General features: G+C 37.5%; 1 protein-coding gene across 1 annotated transcript in view; it reads left to right on the top strand.

Moving 5' to 3' along the window:
• MBD2 (methyl-CpG binding domain protein 2) overlaps nt 1–20,356 on the top strand; it is a 68,275-nt gene that overhangs the window by 9,132 nt on the left and 38,787 nt on the right. The window contains exons 4-5 of the mRNA XM_004684010.2: nt 70–284; nt 11,413–11,572. Coding sequence (XP_004684067.1) covers nt 70–284; nt 11,413–11,572 — 375 coding nt within the window. The remainder of the gene's footprint in view (nt 1–69; nt 285–11,412; nt 11,573–20,356) is intronic.

Genomic DNA, 20,356 nt, shown 5'->3' with positions numbered 1-20,356 from the left:
CGTGTTGTGTGCATGTGAGGGGTGGGCTCTGCGCGGGGATTCCCGGCCCCCCACACTCACACCCACCAGGCCCCGGGAGGGGGCAGCAGCGGTGGCGGCGGCGCCCCCCGGCGGGAGCCGGTCCCTTTCCCGTCGGGGAGCGCGGGGCCGGGGCCCAGGGGACCCCGGACCACGGAGAGCGGGAAGAGGATGGACTGCCCGGCCCTCCCCCCCGGATGGAAGAAGGAGGAAGTGATCCGAAAATCTGGGCTCAGTGCCGGCAAGAGCGATGTCTACTACTTCAGGTACCGCCCTGGGGGCGTGGAGGGGGCGGCAGGGTCGGGCCGGGGTCAAGGGTCGGGGACTGACCTGGGCCGGGGTTGTCCAGGGTACCTGGAGATGTGACAAAGACAGGGCCTGGTAGTTGAAGGTGTCTGAGCCTTCGGTGAGTGAGCACAGTGCAGTGACAGGCAGTGTCTGAATGGTGGAGAGCCCAGAGGAGGGTGTCTTGTAAGTGGAAGGTGTTGGGGAGATGTGGTTTGCGAAGAAAGGGTTAATCCGGCAAGAATGGCTAGGCCACTGAAGGGTTAAAAGAAGGTGTAATTCAGCGAAACTGTAAAACCCAGTCACTGTTGGCTCCTGTCCCAGCCTGTCCCAGATTCATCATCACAAGGGTGTTTAATCATGCACATGTGGAAGAATGAAGCTATCTGCAGTAACTAGGTTTCAGTTACTTTGTGGAATCTAGGAAAGTTTCATATGAAGTAACCATTTGGAATGCCTGAAGTTCCTTGGAACTCTCTTGATGTTGCAGAGCTTCCACTCTTTTGAAAACTGACACTGTAGTAGTTATCAGACTTCTAGAGCAAAATTTGCCTCCCTGGGGACACTGGCAGGGTCCAGAGACCTTTTTTTGGTTGTCACATCTTGGAAAGGGGTGCTTCTAAATAAGGGGGTGCTGCTAAATATTCTGCTAAACAGCCACATAGCAAAGGAGATCTGGCTCAAAACATCAGCAGTGCCAAGGTTGAGAAATTTTGTTCTAAATGATTTAAGGTTTTTGGCTTGATGTGATCTTGCAGTCCTCTGGTCATGCTGTCCATTAGTGTGGATGACCCAGTAAACGCAAGAAAGTGTCTGTAGAATTGATATTAGTGGAATTTTTGTTATCAGCAACTTAACTGATGTTTATAAACGACCATATTTATAGAAGAGGCTATAAACTTGTTGCATTCCATGACTTGGAAGGTCATGTTTGTCCTTTTTGAAGCATTTTTCAGGAAATGTAGTTGAGCCAGTTGTCAGCCATTCAGCCATTGAAATAATTTTGTGCAGGACTTTCTTTTGTTGTGTGACAACTATTACATTATACACTATACATTACACCTGAGAAAAGGGTTATGAACTAAGAACTCTTTCGAATAGATTTAAAAGATTTTGTGACACGTGTATGTGCACATATATTTGTACATATAGAGATACAGAGATAAAAGTACATATGTACCCACAAGAAAATGGTTGATGCTAATATAACGTGCAGATATGAACATATTCCTGAAGTTTGACCAAATGTATGGATGAGTAGTTGTAGTAAATTTACTTCAGCTCTGCGAGTAAAGAAATAAAAGTGACGTTGCATTAGACTTTATTTTGTCTCTTGATTTGAGATCAAATGATAAAATGGAAAACTTACTCTAAACTACAGAGGCAATTATTTTGTGTTTTCCCATCACCTACTATATTTACTTTAATAGAGTTAAGAAAGTTACTGTGAGCTGAATGGTAACACCATTCATGTTCTCTTGTTTCATTTAGTACTATTCATAGTTGTTCATTTTTGCATAGTTCATTTTGTTTTCTTTCTGAGCAGGTAGTATGCATAACCTTTTTGTGAGCTATGTAGAAGCAAATTATATTTGACAAGAATATTCTGTGTCTGGGATTTGAACTCATTGAGGAATGAATGACTAATCTATTCTCAGTAGAAGGTCTTAAACTTTGCATTTCACTCCCTCTGACATTTCTCCTGGGAAAATGGTTTGTTTGGTTTTGGGATGATGTATTTGTTCAAACTGGCTTTGGTAACTGCAAAGCTTTTTTGTTGTTTTCTTGTAGTAACTGGAAAAAATACTTCAAAAAGGCATATTGCAGAAGTGGACATCTGATTTGTGGTCACATCATATTCTTTGAATGTGTTCATTTTTCACTGTTTCCTTTTTATACCAAGTCAGTAAATACTTAGTGGTGGAAAACTGATACAATCATAGAAAACAAACTTTCTGAACACATTGATCTTAAAGTGAATCACAAATGAAAATGGTACTGATTAGCTCTAAAATGAAAGTCTTTATGAGATACCGCAACATGATTTGCCTTTTACTTATGCAAAATGGAATTGACACTTTGAATAGATTTTTGTTGCGTATGTTTAGTTGAGGGTCAGAAGGATTGTTGTGTATTGCTTATATTCCACCTATGAAATGTTAGTTACTAGGCAGGATTGTTACTCTCAGTCTTGATTTATTCTGAGAGGTTAGGACATGTATTGTAGCATGTCATATTTGTGACACAGCAATTACTCTACTTTGGCTCTATTTTCATGATTAATTGATGGAGGTCACTTCTTCAGAGTAAAGGAGAAACAATTTTTTGTTTGTCTACAATGTCACTTTTACATTTGGGCTTTTCTGTATACACTGTTAAAAAACCAGTAGCTCACAAAACATACGCCCTAACGTGAATAAGGTGGGTTAAGAGTTAACTAACCTTTGGTAATGTGAACACCTGCACCCAGTTGTTCACACAGATTCTAAAAAGCTAACTCCTGAATGCTAACTTCAGTCTGCCCCTAGGGAGATTAATTTACATAAATCTATGCTTCTTAACATTAGGTGTGGCTGACACTTATTAATTGGACAGAAATTAAACTCATCGAGAAAATCTCAAATTTTGGTAGAATGCTTTTTGGCTCTCCCCCAAGACTGCCAAGTTGTAATCGAAGGCGTGCCTTCATTGCCAGTTAAGCAATATAATTATGCCTTCTGTCAGGATTACTGATAGTATTGTGGCAGTTCATGCATTATCATCCAAAATGTGTTTTTTAAGTGGGTGTGGTTTGATAAAGTGTTGGATCCATTGGTATGGTTTCTGAAAAAGTTTATTGCCATCATTTGAAGCTATTTGAATGATAAATTTCTAATTGGTATACTTCTGTCATTTATAGTTTTTGGTTCACAGCATTTGCAGATTAAGTTTTTCCTCTATATAGGAACCTGTAGTAGCTGCCTTTTTTTTTTTTTTTTTTTTTTTCTAAATCAGGCTCAAACAATTGGCTTCTAGACTTTTGGTCATAAGTGGGTGAATGACCTGGGAGACATAGTAAACTATTTCAGCTGTTGCCCTAAGCCATCTGCTTGGATAGTGAAAACACAATAGTGAACACTTTGGTTCACCAAAAACTTGATGTATTTGCACATGAGCAGTCTCTGAAGAAAATACAGTGGAACTAGAAAATAATTAAAATAATCACAGGTGTGTGAAGAGAGGCTAGGAAGATTTCACCTTGATCTGGACAGAAGAGGACTCAAGGCAGTATAATTGAGGTCTATAAAAGTTGGAGTCTTTTGGGAAGGCAGCAGGGTACAGGGGTTGAGAGGTCTGGAGCTGGTTTTACAATGCACTTGCCATGGGTGTCACCTTGTGTATGTCACTTAAAACTTCTGTGCTGGAGTTTTCACATCTGTAAAATGGGTGTGATTATATGAAGTACCTGTACCTTATAGTAATATAAGGATTCAGATCCAGAATACTGAAGTGTAATTTAGATTGCTTAAAGCTTGAGATACACTTAAGAGCTAAGAAAGCAATTTTTTAATAATTCAAGTTATGAAATACAACAAACACATCATAGGTCTGAAAATTGTGTGTATTCCACATACACTGTGAATATACGCAAAACCACTCAGTTGTATATTTTAAAAGTGGATTTTATGGTATGTGATTTTATCTAAATACTAATACAAATAAAGAAGCAAGTCTTTCAGTTTCAATTGGGTACCTGGTAATTAAAGTCTCCATTAAGTTTTACCTCACATGCAACAGGAAGTGAATTAGGCTCCAGTTCTTTATTTACATAATTTTTTAAGTTGAGATATAATTGGCATATAACATTAGCTTCAGGTGTAAATATGTTGAAGTTTTCCTTACTTTCAGTAAACTGTCCTTCTACGTACTACTTTCTTCCTGTAGTCCCTGTGTAGTTAAATCTGGTGTCCTCTGTATTCTTAAGTTCATTTCTGTTATATCTGTGTCTTTCTTAGGCAGCTGTCTTCTTTCCCCTAGGCACAGTGCTGAACACACATCTGTTGAGTAGTGTTTACCAATTTATATGACATTTAAAATATTATAAAACAAGTCTTAAATGACTTGTTAACCTCTGCTTTATATTACCTGTGGTGGTGTGCTGAGATGAAGTTGATTGAGATGTTTTGTTCAATCCAAACATTTTCAAGTTCCTAACTTTCATCATTTATGTTGAGAGTACTATATAGGATAGAAAGATTTTTTTCATTTTGTGTATTAAAGATTCAATGAAAATGATAAATAAGATGTTGATCGTGTACAAAGTATCATTTGATCTTCGCTAACTGTATAACAGGATAGAATATATAGTCTTATGTTCCTTAATTTATGTGTGCTCTGTGTGACAGGCTCATAATTTTGGCAGCTGTTAGTACTAGTTTGCTAAATGATTCATATGCAAGGTTACTGGAGCCTTATAAATCTATGAGGTATAGGTACGGCTACTTCCATTTCACAGATGTGGGGTTAGCACATGGAAGAACTGGAATTTTACTGCTCCACTGAGTTAGAATCCTGATGCTGGTGGTTTTCACCCTCTGCCTCCTAGCCACCCTGCTGCCTTATATAGAGATCATATTACAGCATTTTATGCCTAATCTACTTTATTGAGTTTGGAATGTCACTAAAATCGTGTAATTATATTTTTGCTATTATTTTTGCATCCTGAAGTCGACATTAGGTAAATTTTAAATCACTACTTGGTAGTTAGTGAAGCTTTGTACCAAAAGATAACTTTCCAACTCTATGTAAAATTGGTGGAAACAAATGGCAAAATTGGTAGATTAAAGCTGTTCTGCGTAATGGAAGTGACTGTTTTATTTGCGTGTGTGTGTGTGGGGGGGTTTAACCTAGAATTGACCTGTTATTTCTCAGACTGGCAACACACTCAGGAGGACAAGCTAATAGGTCTTCATTTTAAAAGCTTTCATTTCAATTAGAAGAAATCAGATTGCAATGTGCAGGCAAAATGTAGCTTATTAGGTAGTTTTTTTCTTTAGATTGATTTATTTATGCATGAAGAAGTGAGGTACAGGCCAGAGGTGCAGGGGCAGTGAGAGAATTCACCAGATGCAGTGGGGAGCAGACAAGGCTGGTTGATGAAGTACACTGCTGTGGGCACAGTGGGTGAGACAGGAGAGGTCTGCTCTCTGTGGGTCACCTCCCTGGCTGGGGATGCAACTGGTACTGAAGCTGCTACGGCCAGCTTCTTAGTGCTGCCTTGTGAGGTAGCTTTAATTCCTATAAAAAGCTCATACACTTTTTTTTTAGTGCTGAGATACCTAAAGTAGTTGAAAGAAGAAAAGAAATGCAGTATTCATTAAGAGATATTATTATATAGTAATAAGTTTGATTCTTTTTTCGTCTTCATATTGCCTGACGCAAGCCTACATTCAGAAATTAAAGACAAGTAGGTGTGGTGGGTCACTTTTTTTGATATGCTAGAGGAATTTTTGTTTGGGTGCAGCATTGCCATTTGTCTTCCATCTGACTTTTAGAATCTGACATGCAAAATCTCACTGGCCAGAATACCCACAGTTTCTGTAGAGGAAATAAATACCTCAAATGGAACTGATAAATAAAACAATCTTAAACAAACCTCTTAACAGGAATTGATTGCCTATTTTTTAAAAATGGCTTCAAAATTTAATATGATATACACAAACATATACACAGTCATAATTTAATGTCTTGTAGTTTATTTTAAATTATTGGGACAGAAGCCGGTGACTTGCAAAAAGATGTGATTTTGTGTGTGTGTGTGTGTGTGTGTTTTAGATTTTACAGTGGGACTGCTAGAAATTCATAACCTTTTAACATGTTTGAAATCTCACATATGCATGTTAAGTTAAAATGTATTGCCTTATTTATCATTTTATTTACTGAACTAGGGATATAGTTCCCTTTCCAGCTCTTGTTTATTGATTTTTTTGGTTACTACTTGCCATTTCCACTAAGAAATGACTAAGCAGATTAGAAAATGAAGTTTAATTACTTTACAACTTCTAAAAGCTAAAACTTTCCAAGGAAAATACAGATATGGCATAGAATGAAAGTTGAATTATCTGTGAGCTTCTGATTTTTGCCTTATCTTATTAAGTAATATAAATTTAAGTAATTTATTTGGGAACTTGAGTATTGCAAAAGTAAAAGTAGATAGAAAAGTATAACGAATGTGGTCATCAGAGCAGTTTTCATTGTTACCCCGACACAGTGTTCATCATTTTTGTTACAGTGCAACTTCAGTGTGAAATGGGTAGACCTGACTGTGGGTCTGCACCAGCGTGCTGAAAAGGGACTTACAATAGGACTGCAGGCAAACACACAAAGGGTATAAAGGGGTTATTTACAAAAGTTATTCATATAAAGAAATGAATAACTCAGGGGGAAAGAGAGAGAGAGAGATAATGGTGAACATGTCCTACCAGTTCCGCTGAGCTGGAACCTCAAGCATGCTGAAAGCTGGTGGTGTAAAACCAAGGTTCCCAAGGCCCAGATATCTGGTTATGTACCAAACCAGGCTGAGTAACTCAGCCTAGTTCCCAGCAGCCTCCCTTCAATGGCCATGACGTGGGATTTTTAGTCCTTGCTGTCTTTGCTCTTTGGTCTAGAGGGGTGGGGTCCATAAAACCTGTTTGTGGAGTTGGTTCAGAACATCCTTTCCCCCCTAAGTTTTGAAGCAAATAGGACTTCATTTCATTTATAACTACTTCAATATGCTATTGGTGAAGATAAGATTTCAACATTGTAAGTTTTATAATCCTATAGAACTGAAAATTAGAATACAGAAGATGCTTTACTGCTGATCATTTGCCTGAAAAAGGCAAAATTGCTATATTTCAGAGTTAGAAAATATTCCTGTTATTCTGCTAAGGTTTTACAGAGGAGCCCAAGGTGGATTGATATTTCTGGTAATTTCAACTCGTGAGAATTGGGAGTGGAAAACTGTGTTATAGACCTAGGTACATTACTTGGTTTGCGAAGAGCTAAAGAGGGAAACTGCTTTTCAGATTGCAGTGTGAAACCAATACTTGCTTGCGCAGAGGTCACTGTGTAAGGTTGAAAGGTTAAGGAGAGACTCCATGAAAAAGGATCTCAGATGCATAAATTATGAAGTCTGGCTTCCTTTGCTATGGATTGAAGTCCGTTGAAGGCTTTAAACTGGAGATGTGATCTTACTGGTGTTTTAGGAAGAGTAGTCTAGATAGTTTAGAATGCAAATAAACTTGCTAATAGAAATACTATTATTTCTCATACTTCCTGACATTGTTTGAGAGTGATGTGTCCTTGAACATGCTCTGTGATCTTAGATCTGTCATTCTCTTTGTACTTATAGGTAAGTTCTTATTCCATTGAATATCATCACCCCCGCAGCTCAGTCTGGTAGAAATGGGTATGAAGATGCATTTGTTCATGCTCAGTGTCTGGTCTCTAGTTTGACCAAACACTATGATTATCTGTGTTCCCAAAGTAACATGAAAAAATATGTCCCTTGCTCCCCCCCCCCCCCCCCCCCCGCGCCTCACCCTCGGTGGCACAGTGGGTTGGAGTGCTGAAAGTGGCCGCTTCAGTGCCAGTTTGATCCCTGCCCTGGAGCTGACCCACATGGCACAGCAGACCTTTCCTCTCTCCCCATTGCACCCCTCAGCAGTGTATTTCAGTAGATTTGCCTGTTGTTCTCCCTATTCTGTCTCTGGTGAATCCTCTTGCTGCCCCTGCACCTCTGGCCTGTACCCCAGTTCTGTATGCACAAATAAGTAAATCTTTAGAAAGAAAAAGAAAGTATATGTCCCTTTAGATGAATGTGTTAAGAGTGCAGGTTCATGTGCATCTTTAAAGGTTTGATTTCTACAGTGTAGACTGACAAGATGTGTCAGTTTTCCAGTTTCCCAGTTTTCCAGCAATGGCTGCAGTAATAAAATGGGTATCACTGAATTACAGTGAACATCATTTCAAATATTTTTGTATCCCAATTAAACTTTTTAAGATTTTAACATAAAACCTTAATGTGCCAAATAAAATTTCTTTTTGAAAACTGAAAGAAATGTCTAAGGTTTAAGAAACACTTTAACTAGTTTAATCAGAATGAAAGCAGGCAAAGGTGTAGTTCAAGAAATGGGCTGTTCTCATATGAACTGGAAAAATATAACATGTTTTTGATTTTTATTTAATCATTGTATTCTTTAAAATATTTAGTGGGTAGGAGAAGTTAAAGGTGAGATCATAAGTTGGTTCAGGGCAGACATAATCTAGAGGGCAGTTGGTAGGGAAATTTTTTTGTGGTTGAAAGTGAGATACTAGTATTTCATTACGGGGACTAGAAGTAATGACGTTGTGCAGAGAAAACTAAAAATGACTAATATCCTTCACTAGACTACTGGAGTAAAAAAAAAGTAATTTCCTTAAGTTAGCCCTTAGTCATGTTAAGTCTTGGTGTATCTTATATGGGGCATATAGCAGCCATTTTAGAGGACAAACATGATAAAAATTAGTCACTCTGGCTAGTACCAGAGTACAAGTAACTGTACAATCATTTTCAGTTACTTCCTTAACCACTTCAAGGGTCATTTTGCCACAGACAGTACAGATGTTCTGTATTTGACAGGCAGATACCTGCTTAACCATTTCATTCCCCTGAGCCTTGCCCCCCTGATACTTGCCTTCAGCTTAGAGGAAGAAGGTCCCTGGTCTTAAAATCCCTTGGGGGTAGTAGCTGTAGCTAGGTTGCCTTTAAAAAAAAAAAAAAAAACATGTAAGAGCAGTAGCAGTTAGAGAGAGGAAAATGTCCCACAGTTGTGAAGGCGTAGTGTATATGATCAGTACTTGTAGTGCTATCCAGTGTAAAGGCTTTCTAAATTCCATTGTGATGATGAGAGGCAGTGATTTAGTATGAGTAAGAACTGACTGGATACCAGTTGATACTCTAAATTTCTTCTGCATTTGCTAGTAGTTGAAACTTGATTTCTTCCTTTAGTTCTTAGACTGTATCAGGCTTTTCTTACATATAATCCAGTTCAAAATCAATAAGTATGGGCACTATTTAAGTCATGTTAAATTGCTGATCTAGAATATAAGCCATGCAGTCACATCTAATGAATAGAGGATTCACCAGAGACAGAGCGGGGAGCAGAGCAGAAGGGCCGACTGAGAAAGTACACTGCTGAGGGGAGCAGAGGGCGGGTCAGGAGAGGTCTTCTGTGCCATATGGATCACCTCCCGGCCAGGGATCAAACTCAGCAACATGATTTTTAAATAAACATAGAATTTAACAAATCTTTACTGTTCAACTGTAAACGATCTTGTTTAGAGATAATTACTTTGTTGTGCACTACTTATTCTTGAGGGCTTTAAACAGTGGCATTTTGAATTTTGGTTGGTTGTTGCATTAGAGGAATATATAAGAATTGTAATGAAATAGAATTGCAGGAATAGTAGTGTTATTTCTGAATGGGACAGGAGGATTACCAAGAAGATAAAGCTATTTTGTCAACATTGACAAAATATAAATGTAATCTGCACATTTAGAACTTGGTACTGGGTGTGTGGCTGAGGGGTAGGGTACTGAAGCATTGCTAGGGGCCTTTCACCTGTACTAGCTAGTGTAGCTAGTGGGCAGTGATGCCATGACAGGCTAATAAAAGAAAGATCAGTTGTGTGGGGTAGAAGTATGTAGTGAATAGAGAGGATGCAAATGACTAATATTTTTGACAGTTTTGAGAGTTACATGCCGCTCTTCTTCTTCTTTTTTTTAATACCGAACATGTTTAGAAATCTGGATAGAATGAGTGCTGAGGTTTGCTTATACAGAATCCAATATTCTTCTGGTGTTTTCTGGTTGCTTAATGTCTACTTTGTTTTATTTTGTTACTTTCTGGTTGTTACTGTCATTTGTAGGCTGAATTATATACATTGGGAAGTGTTTCAGGAATAACTGTCACATTAATTGTGGAAAAACAACATTAATAGGATCTTCAGTTATCTTCAAGTTGGTGGCAGCAGAACCATAGTTTGTGACCAACTGGGATGTGTTGGTTTGGATCATCGGAGAGTGAATTTTTGGTGTTCCAGGGGGACAGTTTTCTTTTGTATTTCTGTGAATTATTTTTCTTTATTCATGGACCGTTGATGCAGGGTTTAGTTCTAAATATAACATATTGGCTTCTTTGAGAGCTACTGGAGACCTTTCACAGTTCTTTTCTAGTGGCATGCCATGCCACTTCTAACAGTTTATTCTAGCACATTTGACTCAGAAAATTTATTAAATAACACTGTGGGGCTTTTTTCCTATAAATATTTTCTTACAGATCAGTGCCCTAGAGGAAAGGTTTTTTGTTTGTTTTAAGAAAGACTAGTTCCTAAATAGCCCTCTATTTAATTCTAGCACTTGTGTCATTTCCCAAATTTGACAGTATTTGTTACAAGAGGTAAATTATTGATAGGCTTCTCTAAGGTACTTTAGCTAACAAAACTCATGGCAGTATTATCCAAAAACATTTGTAAATGTTTGTTTGCCTTAGTTTTCCCCTTTAAATATTGTCAAACTTCAACAGTTTTTTTCTGTTGTAAATATGAGTTCAGATTTGTAACTCAAAGATTATATAGTCCTACATGTTTGTGTGTTTTAATAAAGGTTTTGGTTTTAGAATAATTTGTTCTGAAGTTTTTTGGGCTTACTGCTGGCATTGTGTTATTGTAATATATACAGGAAAGAAAGCATTTCAAAAGTCAATTTGGAAAAAAGTTTGTAAGATTGAAGACATTGCTTATTATGCTGCGCCCTGCAGTTAGTGTTGGGACTCTCAGTGGTTGGTGAGGGAGTTACAGTGGGGTTATCTGTATCAACATCTGTTATGTGCTGCAGTGGTGTGTTCAGCGGAGTGTCATGTTAGATGGCATGTTATCACTTTTACAGAGATGTCACAAAGTTCCTTTAAAACTTTAACACTTCTTTTGGATAAAACCATAACATCATGATGTGATAACAGTAGAGAAGAGAGAGGAAGCCAGAAGAAAAGGTTTATGTAGAGAACTGGGGTAAATTTTGTCTTGTACAATTAATGTTTTTTTTTCCAGTCCGAGTGGTAAGAAGTTCAGAAGCAAACCTCAGTTGGCCAGGTACCTGGGAAATACTGTTGACCTCAGCAGTTTTGACTTCAGAACTGGAAAGATGATGCCTAGTAAATTACAGAAGAACAAACAGAGACTGCGGAATGATCCTCTCAATCAAAATAAGGTTGGTTGCTTAATTTACTTATAACATATGCCATTTTAAAAGCTTTCCCAAAGTACCTATGTCATTGGAATCTTGCTTGTCTGAATGTTTTCTCCCCCCTCCCTCTATAGAATATTTTGACTTAAAAATCTGATTGATTTTCTGCTAGTTGGTAATACTTATAAAGAGACAGCATAAGTAACAAAAAAATTCATTATCTCTTTGGGCTAGCTCACAGCACACTTTTGCCCCATTGAGACTTTGCAGAGTATTCTTTCTTGATATTAATTGTCTCCATTCCCCCCCCCCCCCCCCCCGCTTAAAATAGTTCCCGTTGCCCTACAACAGGCAGAACTGTAATGTGGCACATACACTTAGGAATTTTTATTTTGACTTTTAATGTGTTGAAGATTATGACTTGTAGGAGTAATATTCTTACCCGAGTACTCTGGAGATTTTCCATTAATTCTTATCTTTATTGAGCTACTTAGTTGATGGTATATTGCATATGAATTTAAACAAGAAGCAGTTGAACTATGATGCAAACTTAATTGTATTAAAGCTTCTGGTATCTTTACAAAGAAATACTTTTCCCAATCGCAGTGGCAGCTAATTTTTTCTCCCTCTAAATTTCAGAGACAGATGTTTATGTGTGTTGTTACTACCATAGTCTCACACTGATTGTGAAAATGAGGAAAGAGAATAAGGCCTTTTTTTTTAAGAGATAAGAACTGTATAATTCTGCAAGCCCCTTTGGAATGCTGTCTCCATTTTAGAAACCCTGAGGTAGCATAGTCGGGCAAGAAGCACTCTGGACACAGCAAGCCTGATCTGGTGTATTAGCCCTGCCACGTAGCAGCTCATGCAGCCTGGGCAATGTTACTGATGACTGCAGGCTTCTTATTTTTAAAATTAAGGTGATAAAAGCTTTGCCTTAGCATTATTGCAAGGAGTAAATAGGAATTATGAGAATCTAGCAAAAATAGTTGACCATGTTAGTTTTTTCCATTTCCATTGCACCTTCCTAAACTCCAGCCTGTCTCTGAACAGTGTTGCCTGGAGGCCAGTGTAGGAAACTCTCTGACCCATCTCTTCCTATCTTTTTACTATTCTCAAGGGCATGGGGTTTCTGCTTTAGTGTCTCTTTATGCAGAATTTGGCTTAGTAGTTTGTTTATAGTAGCTTAATTTCCAAAAATCGATACTTTTCCTTACCTCTTGCATTGGTCACCTTGCTTTGATTTGTAAAGACATTGGCCAGCACCTTGTTTAGAGAGGCAGCCTGAGAAAAGGAGGCTGAAATTGCCTCTGTTGATTAACTGTGAAGATACTTGGAGTTGATAGTTTTGAAAGGTATTGAGAAGGATGACATAGTGGTCAGAACAGAGGGAGTTCAAGTTAACAAAAGTTAGGACCATGAATGTGTTACAGCAAAGCTCTGTGAGTTCAGCTTAAAAAAAACTTAAAAAAAATTTTTTTTGGCTTTGTTTCTTAAATGTACAGAGGGAAATTAAGATTTTTTTTTTTTTTTCTAAAACTGCCTGTCTAAAACTCCAATGCTACTCTGGAAGGGACTCAAATATTTATTAAATGAATGGGATGCTTTCAGACTACACTTGTTACCAGAATCACAATTAAGCTTAAGCTATACTAATGTAATATGTTCCCTGATTGTTACAATTCCCTAAAACCCAAACCTAATCCATCTCTTCAGTTTGTGTGCACCTTTCTGCTCTAGCCGTGCTGGACCGCTCATCAGCCTGCGCCATGGCATGTGCTTTCAAGACCCTGCTTGCTCATACGCTGTTTCCTCTGCTTGGAATGCGCTTCCCCCCCTTCCCCTTCATCTGGCGAACGCCTACTCATCCAAGCCAGCTCCATTGCCTGCATCTCTCTGAAGCTTGCCCTGCATTCTCCAGCCAGAACCAATTTTTTTCTTCCATAAGCCTCCCTGGTGCTTTACCACTGTATTTGTGAGTTTGTCTGCTTCGAGTAGACTGTGAGCTCCATGAGGGCAGGGACCATTTCTTTTTTGTTTGTTTTGTAATATAGTCCAAAGCCTAGCACAAGGTAGGTACTTAATAAATGCTTGTTTCATGTTTATTTTATTTAACATCCACCTCATTCCAGGTGGTGATGGTGGTCATAAATATTTATTAAATAAATTAATGCATCATTTTATTTTGGAAACATCTTTCATTGTCATTGTTTTCACAAGCTTTCTATGTAAATTTTTGGGGACATGATCTTAGTTTTGCTTCTGACTTTATTAATGTAGCTAGAAATGGAATTTCACATTTTAAAAAATAAGGTATTTTTTGAATAACAGCCACTTTTAAATAGCTCTCTAAAGCAGAAAACATATTTGTGGCTAGTTAATAATAGTGTTAAAGGGCCTGGCAAGGAGACAGTGCAGTTGATCTTACCGAGCATTTACAGTAACAAGGTCATCTGTTTTCTTCCCCTAATGGATGATGAACCAAACATTCAAAATGTGACATGTCTTCCTTGTATGCCCAGGGAATTCCACATTCCCAGGATCCTAGACTCTGGAGACAGTTCCTTTCTTTTATGCCACAGCAGACTTGGTGATGGGTTCATAACTTCTCCAGGTATTCAGAGATGTGACCAGTTTATTTGTTAGTGACTTCTTCTCATCATCAGTTACTTATTTGCCTTCATAATACCCAGTGGGATATGTTGATGTAAAATATTAGGAGCCCTCTAGAAGAGAAATTTGTATCCCTTTCTGGGACTAAAGAAAGCAAATCAGGATGTCTCATTAGACTACGGTCTGGGAGATGGCTTGTCTCAATTGTCACTGACAGTTGTCAAGAGGATTCATTAGATATTGGAAACATGAAGCTTTTCTTCTATTAAATGAACATATTTCAACTTTTTAAAAGTTTTTTTTTGTTGATTTAGCAGCATAAGAATGGTATCAGACTAAATAGAGATACATAGCAGTGACTAATCTATGTGATTTAGAAAAAGTGCTAGCACAACAAGCAACTTAAAAGTTAATAGGATGGGCCTGCAGTGTGGCTTCTTGGTGGTGTTCAGGAGACAACAGTGTCTGTATATGGAAACATTGAGGGGAAAGTTATTTCCAATTCTTATACTGGATCAGGCAGAGAACGAGAACTTTAACAATGCAATAAATATTTGCTAAGTGAACAAATAAAGATCTTGTACTGTCTTTTTTTAATAACAGAGGATAGAGGAAGTTGGGAGACATAAAGTGATGAATAGGAATATGAATTGTATTGCATAGCTGTAAATCTGACTGAACTGCATTATTCATTGTGTTATTTTTGAGGTTTTTTTTTTAATCACTCTCCATAAATGTAATTAAACCTTAAGATAGGCTTTATTGTGTTTATATTTATAAATTGATCTTAATACAGCTTTCATAGCAGGTGAACTTACTTGCATGAATAATATCTTTAGAATGAATGCAAAGATATCTCTTGATCTTGCAAAGTGGTCTTTGAATATTTTAGGATGGGTGAGTACAAAGGAGTGAGCACATTACCTTTCAATTACTGTTTAGTACTGTTTTTGCAGTACTTTTCTGCTGTCTCAAACTCAGTCTTAGCCTTATCCTGAAAACCTGTTCCTATATTATACCTGTTGATTTTCTTGCCACTGCTGTAATTCCTGCCACTATAGCCACCTCTTCAGTTGAAAGATAGAGTTGATATCCAAGTAGGTTATCAAAGATGTTCTATTAAGCTAATTTTCGAAGACTTGGAAATCATCAACATTGAATTGATATTTAAGCAGCTTTCTCAGAACTTACTGGGAGAAGTTACGGAGCAACACCACTCAATAGAAATGCATATAATTATGGAAATTATATTCTAGCTACCAGCCACTTGTAAATGTAACAGGTGTGACTGAGCGAGTGAGTTTTTGTTTTTATTTAGTTAAGTTGCTGCATATTCCTAGTGGCTACCATACTGGACAGTGCAGTTCTAGAGCTATGACTTTCAACATGTAAATAAGACAAATCTTTCCTTGGGGAGCCAAATGCTGTTTAGGCACTTATGCAGGCTTTGAATTTTCTAAAACCAGATGTTTCAAGGTGTGGAGGATTGGATAAAAGCATAGTGGTGCTTACTTTGGTGACACATAGATAAAATTGAAATGACACAGAGATTAGCATGGCCTCTGTTACATGGATGAAGCATGTATCTGTAGCTTTGGTAGAATGTATGTGCATGGTGACTTACAGTGCTATTTACTTGAATCTTCTATGTTAAAACCAGTTACCTCAAAATTGTATTTGATAAACTGAAAAAATGAAGACAGTATAGGATGTCAGAAGAAATAATTTTGCTTTAATATATCAGTTGAAAAAAAAACACAGGGAAAAAAGAACAGTAATCTGAGTGCAAGGTATGTTTGGGAAACATAAGTTGATTTTATTAGAAATTCCTATTAATGTTTTAAATGTGTAAATATGAAACTGAACTCCTTGTGTTTTCCCAGCTTTTAATAACAACATGGAAATGTTTATAAGTTAGAAAACCAATAAAAATCAAATCCCTAACAATCTGATGTATGATGTAATATACAAACTGCTTACAATGTAATTATAGTATGTAACAATTTTTATTTTTAAAAGCAGGGCTTGTCAGCATGCTACTAATCCCTTGGAAGGGCTGTTTTTCTGTCACATTTCTCTAGTTACACAAGTGTGATACATTTGAAAATCAAAGCAGGTACTCTTAAATGGAATCAGTTATATAGATCTGCTATTACTCATTTCCTGCATTACCTTGTTTTGTGGTGGCATATGACTGTGGTAACACACAGGCCATGGATTCTGTAGGACTGTGCGCTAGTTACTTGACCAGATGATCTAAAAGGCACCTGCTTATGTACCACAAGATGATAAAAATAAGTCATTACAGTGAACTAGTATATTGGGGGGGAGGTGGACAATACGTGTACAGTTTGAAAACTTAGGCGGTGATGGGGGGAGTCAGATTGGGTAGTGAATATGGGATGGCTGCAGTATGGCGAATAAACTTGGGGAAAGGTGCAATGGGGGAGACTTTATTCTCTATTCTGCAGCCATTCTGTCCACAACCCCATCACTAATTCGAGGCATCATTTCTGTTTAGAGAATAGCAGTATAAACAGTAATGATGTCTTGAATTAGTGCTGTCTCAAGGTGTATGGTACTAACCAGGAGAAATTAGTAAATGTAAAAACATGATTGCAGAGACAGCAAATTGTTAAGGTCTGTTATAGATCTGGGTAGGGGAATTATGAGTAGAAAAGCACGTTTGAGATGTGATTAGTTAAAAGAATTGTTTTTTAGTTAGGATCTTGTGGACTCCAAGGGAATCCCAGGTCAGTCTTTGAGAATGTCAGTGGCAGTGGTTTGTCAGAATGTGTTGGGATCACCCAGAATAGAGGCACAAGGAATATATAAGTATCTTGTCACATAGTAATACATGAATAAATGGATGAATTAGTTTGTGGAAAGTAAGAAGGAACTTCCTGAAAGGCAGTAAAAGAATCAAGAGAATGTGATATTATTAAAGCTTAGGAAAGGTTTTTGTTAACTGCTTTGAATAGATCAAGGAAGATAGAATGTGCATTGGATTTCGAATTACAAGGCATCTGGTGACATTTATATAACCAGCTTTTAGGAACGGTATGGCCAGAAGTCATACTTAGAATCCCAGGAAGTTTCTGGGAAATGAGAAATTAGAAGTAAAATGTAGCCTGCTGTTCTAAAAGCTTAAAAATTTGAATTAGATGATTTGTGCACATGGTGAAAAGTATGTTAAATGAGGTTATCCCCAGTCTCTCAGACCCAGTCATAGTTCCTAGATGAAATTACTCACTAGTTTTATTGTTTGTGTATTCTTCCAGAACTGCAATTATTTACAAACACGTACACGTAAAAATGGTCAGATTACTCTTATGACACTTGAATGTGAGGTAGAGGAAAGAGAACATTTCAGAAGAGAATATATCATCTAAGAACATTACTACTTTTTCTTTAAAAGTTGAAAGAGTCCATGTGGGAGAACCAATAGAGTCAAGATGATGTTCTGTGCGGTCATCCCTCAGGAGGGCCTCCAGAAACCTTTGAACTATGAAATATTTTGTACATTTTCTGAGGGGGAGAGTCAAGTTTTCAAAAATGTAACCCAAAACTGCTAATTGAGAAGCAAACAGAGCAAGAATTTAGGAGGTGGGAATGAGGTACCAGCTTACTTAAATGGCTCAAATTAGACCTTTGTTTAACTGATGAGGAATTTTGGGGTGTAGCAGTAGGACTGTAGTGGGGTAACACTTGTGTCATAGGGACCTCAATGTCAATTAACCACTATGGAAGAGCCTGGTAGGATTATTCTGATGACTAGTTCCTGGTAGAGTACATTGTTTTAAGACCTGTCTCCTGACTTCTACTTCCGTAGAATTCCTTAAATCCAAACTGAAAGAAGAGGCCTCATTCTTTTACCAACATTCCTTAGTTAGAGCAAATAACTAAAATCATTTCCAAAGATGCTGGCACTGGTTTGGTCAATGTATTAAGCTGTAGGAAGGAAAGGAGTATCTCTTGGTCTCTAGTGAATGTAACTGGGGCTGCAGAGGATAAGTTAAGTAGATAATCACAAATGTTGAATCTAGCATTTGTAGACTTTGAAGTTCTTAAAGCGGATTACTGTCAAGTCTGAAGTTGGGTCACTGTTGAGGACAAGCTCCCATGAGTTTGAAAAGTGGACACGTGGAGCAAGTAGCAGGTTGCTGTTGTAGTCCACTGATGAATGATGATGGCTTAGACCATGGTGATGGAGGTGTGTGCATAGATTATAAATCTGTTTTGATTATAGAATTGATACATATTTGGAATCACTACCAAGTAGCTTGTGAAAAATGATAGAAGACTGAAGTATGAACCCTTAAATTTTTGGATTGAATGACTTGGATTGGACTACCGTTTACTGAGATTGCTTTAGGGATAAATTTAAAGGGGTAAATAAAATCAATTTTGAATATTCAAATTTTGAGGTACCTGTTAAATATACAAATGGTACATCATGTTTGCAGTTAAAAGCTGCAAAACAGGATAGCCATGATAGAGGGCAGTATAGCTAGATTCTGTGAGCTTCATAACATAGTGTTTTTGAAGGACAAAAATGCAAACATGATTTGAGAAGAATGGGGAGAATGGAGGAAACCTGTACCACTTCCTCATCCTTAGATTCAGAGATATAAGAGAGAGAATGCCATCTACTTGAGAATTTAGAGGACAGAATCTTTGAGGTATTGCTGAGTATCATGAAGTCCTGGCACTGGAGAGACTGTTGAGAGTTTTGAGGATAGCTGACAGCCTGTGGATCTCAGGTATTCAGGAGTGTAGAGTGTAAAAGATTGGGAGTGGAATAGGTAAAGATAGGGCTATTAGTTTTTAAACTTCATGTCTTTAATAAATCAATGTAGGTGTTATTACTAGAATTTTTAAAATACAAAATACAGTGGGGGTAGAAAATAAGGTAAGTATAGCAGGAAACGTTTATAGTTTTATTTGTATGTACTGAGCAATGTACAAATACATTTCTACTCTTGGTTGAGGCCAAAAAGCTTGAGGACCACTGAACTGTGGGATGAGTATATGGGCCAGTAGTGGATGTCTGGTGAGTGGTAACCAGGTATGATCCTGAAGAGTTAGCTACTTGGTAATTACCAAGGTATACGAGGGTGTGTGAGGTGTGATTGGATTAATTTTTTTTTTTTTTTTGCTTCGAAAGACTACACAGGCAGTTGAAATATTATTATCCTGATTTTTTAGAAAAGAGGTATTATATATTTGACAGATTACTATTGTAAACAAATGTGTGACACCTTTCAGAGGCAACTAGAACCTAAGACAGACCCCAAATAACTGGCTTTATTTCTGATCTCTGACCTCCTTCCTACCTGAGTTAACTGTTTCAGGACTACTCATCAGGCTGTGGGCTCTTCAAACTCGTTTGCTTACAGTTCTAAGGGCCGATAGTTTACCATTTGGAGCAAACTTATTGTGTGTTGTCAACAAACTTACTGTGTGTTGTCAACATTGACTGTCTTTGTCTTCTTCCACCTTAGTAGCTATCATTAAGATTTTCAGTGCACTCATCCAAGATAACCTCGCATTTGTGTAGTTAACTTGTGGCATCCTATTAATTGAATATGCACTTTTGCACTTTGTCTCAAGATTTTAACTTAGCAGTCTCCTCTATATGGACCACTAGATAAATTAAAAGTTGCTATTTCAAGTTAGTTGCAAGGAGGTGATGTAAACTTTAAGAGTTAGGATTGAGAAGTATTTTCCCCAAGCCATCATTCTTTAAGAGCAATTTGACAGATGTTCTGCTAATAGTTATAGTTTGTTTTGATGTCTTACTCTCCTGTTGGCAGTTTAGTGAGTTCCAGTTTCCCTCTATCCATTATTTCCCATTTTATAATAATACAGTGATTGACAGTGACAAAAACAGCATCTGTGGACTGAAGATTATTTTCCTGTGGAGTGCTTATATAGGGCTGCCTATGTGACTCTGAAAAGGCACTGGTTATCTACAAGAATCACTTATTAAGTAGTGATTTATTTTTTCTTACATTGATAATTTTGAGGCAGATAAGACATGTCTATTCTTTGCTTAATAATTTTGATAGTGTTATATACACATTAAATTACAGTATTTTCTACTTATTTAACATTTGTAAGGTTAAGGGCTACCTAACACAAGACCTTACATGTAATAGACATTTTATGCATTTTAAAGGGTTATTTTTTTTT

The sequence above is a fragment of the Condylura cristata genome, unplaced genomic scaffold, assembly GCF_000260355.1.
Source record: "Condylura cristata isolate star-nosed mole 26May11 unplaced genomic scaffold, ConCri1.0 scaffold00016, whole genome shotgun sequence".
Lineage (NCBI taxonomy): Eukaryota > Metazoa > Chordata > Mammalia > Eulipotyphla > Talpidae > Condylura > Condylura cristata.
The sequence above is the reverse complement of the archived record's forward strand: the minus strand, read 5'-3'. Positions and strand labels throughout refer to the sequence as shown.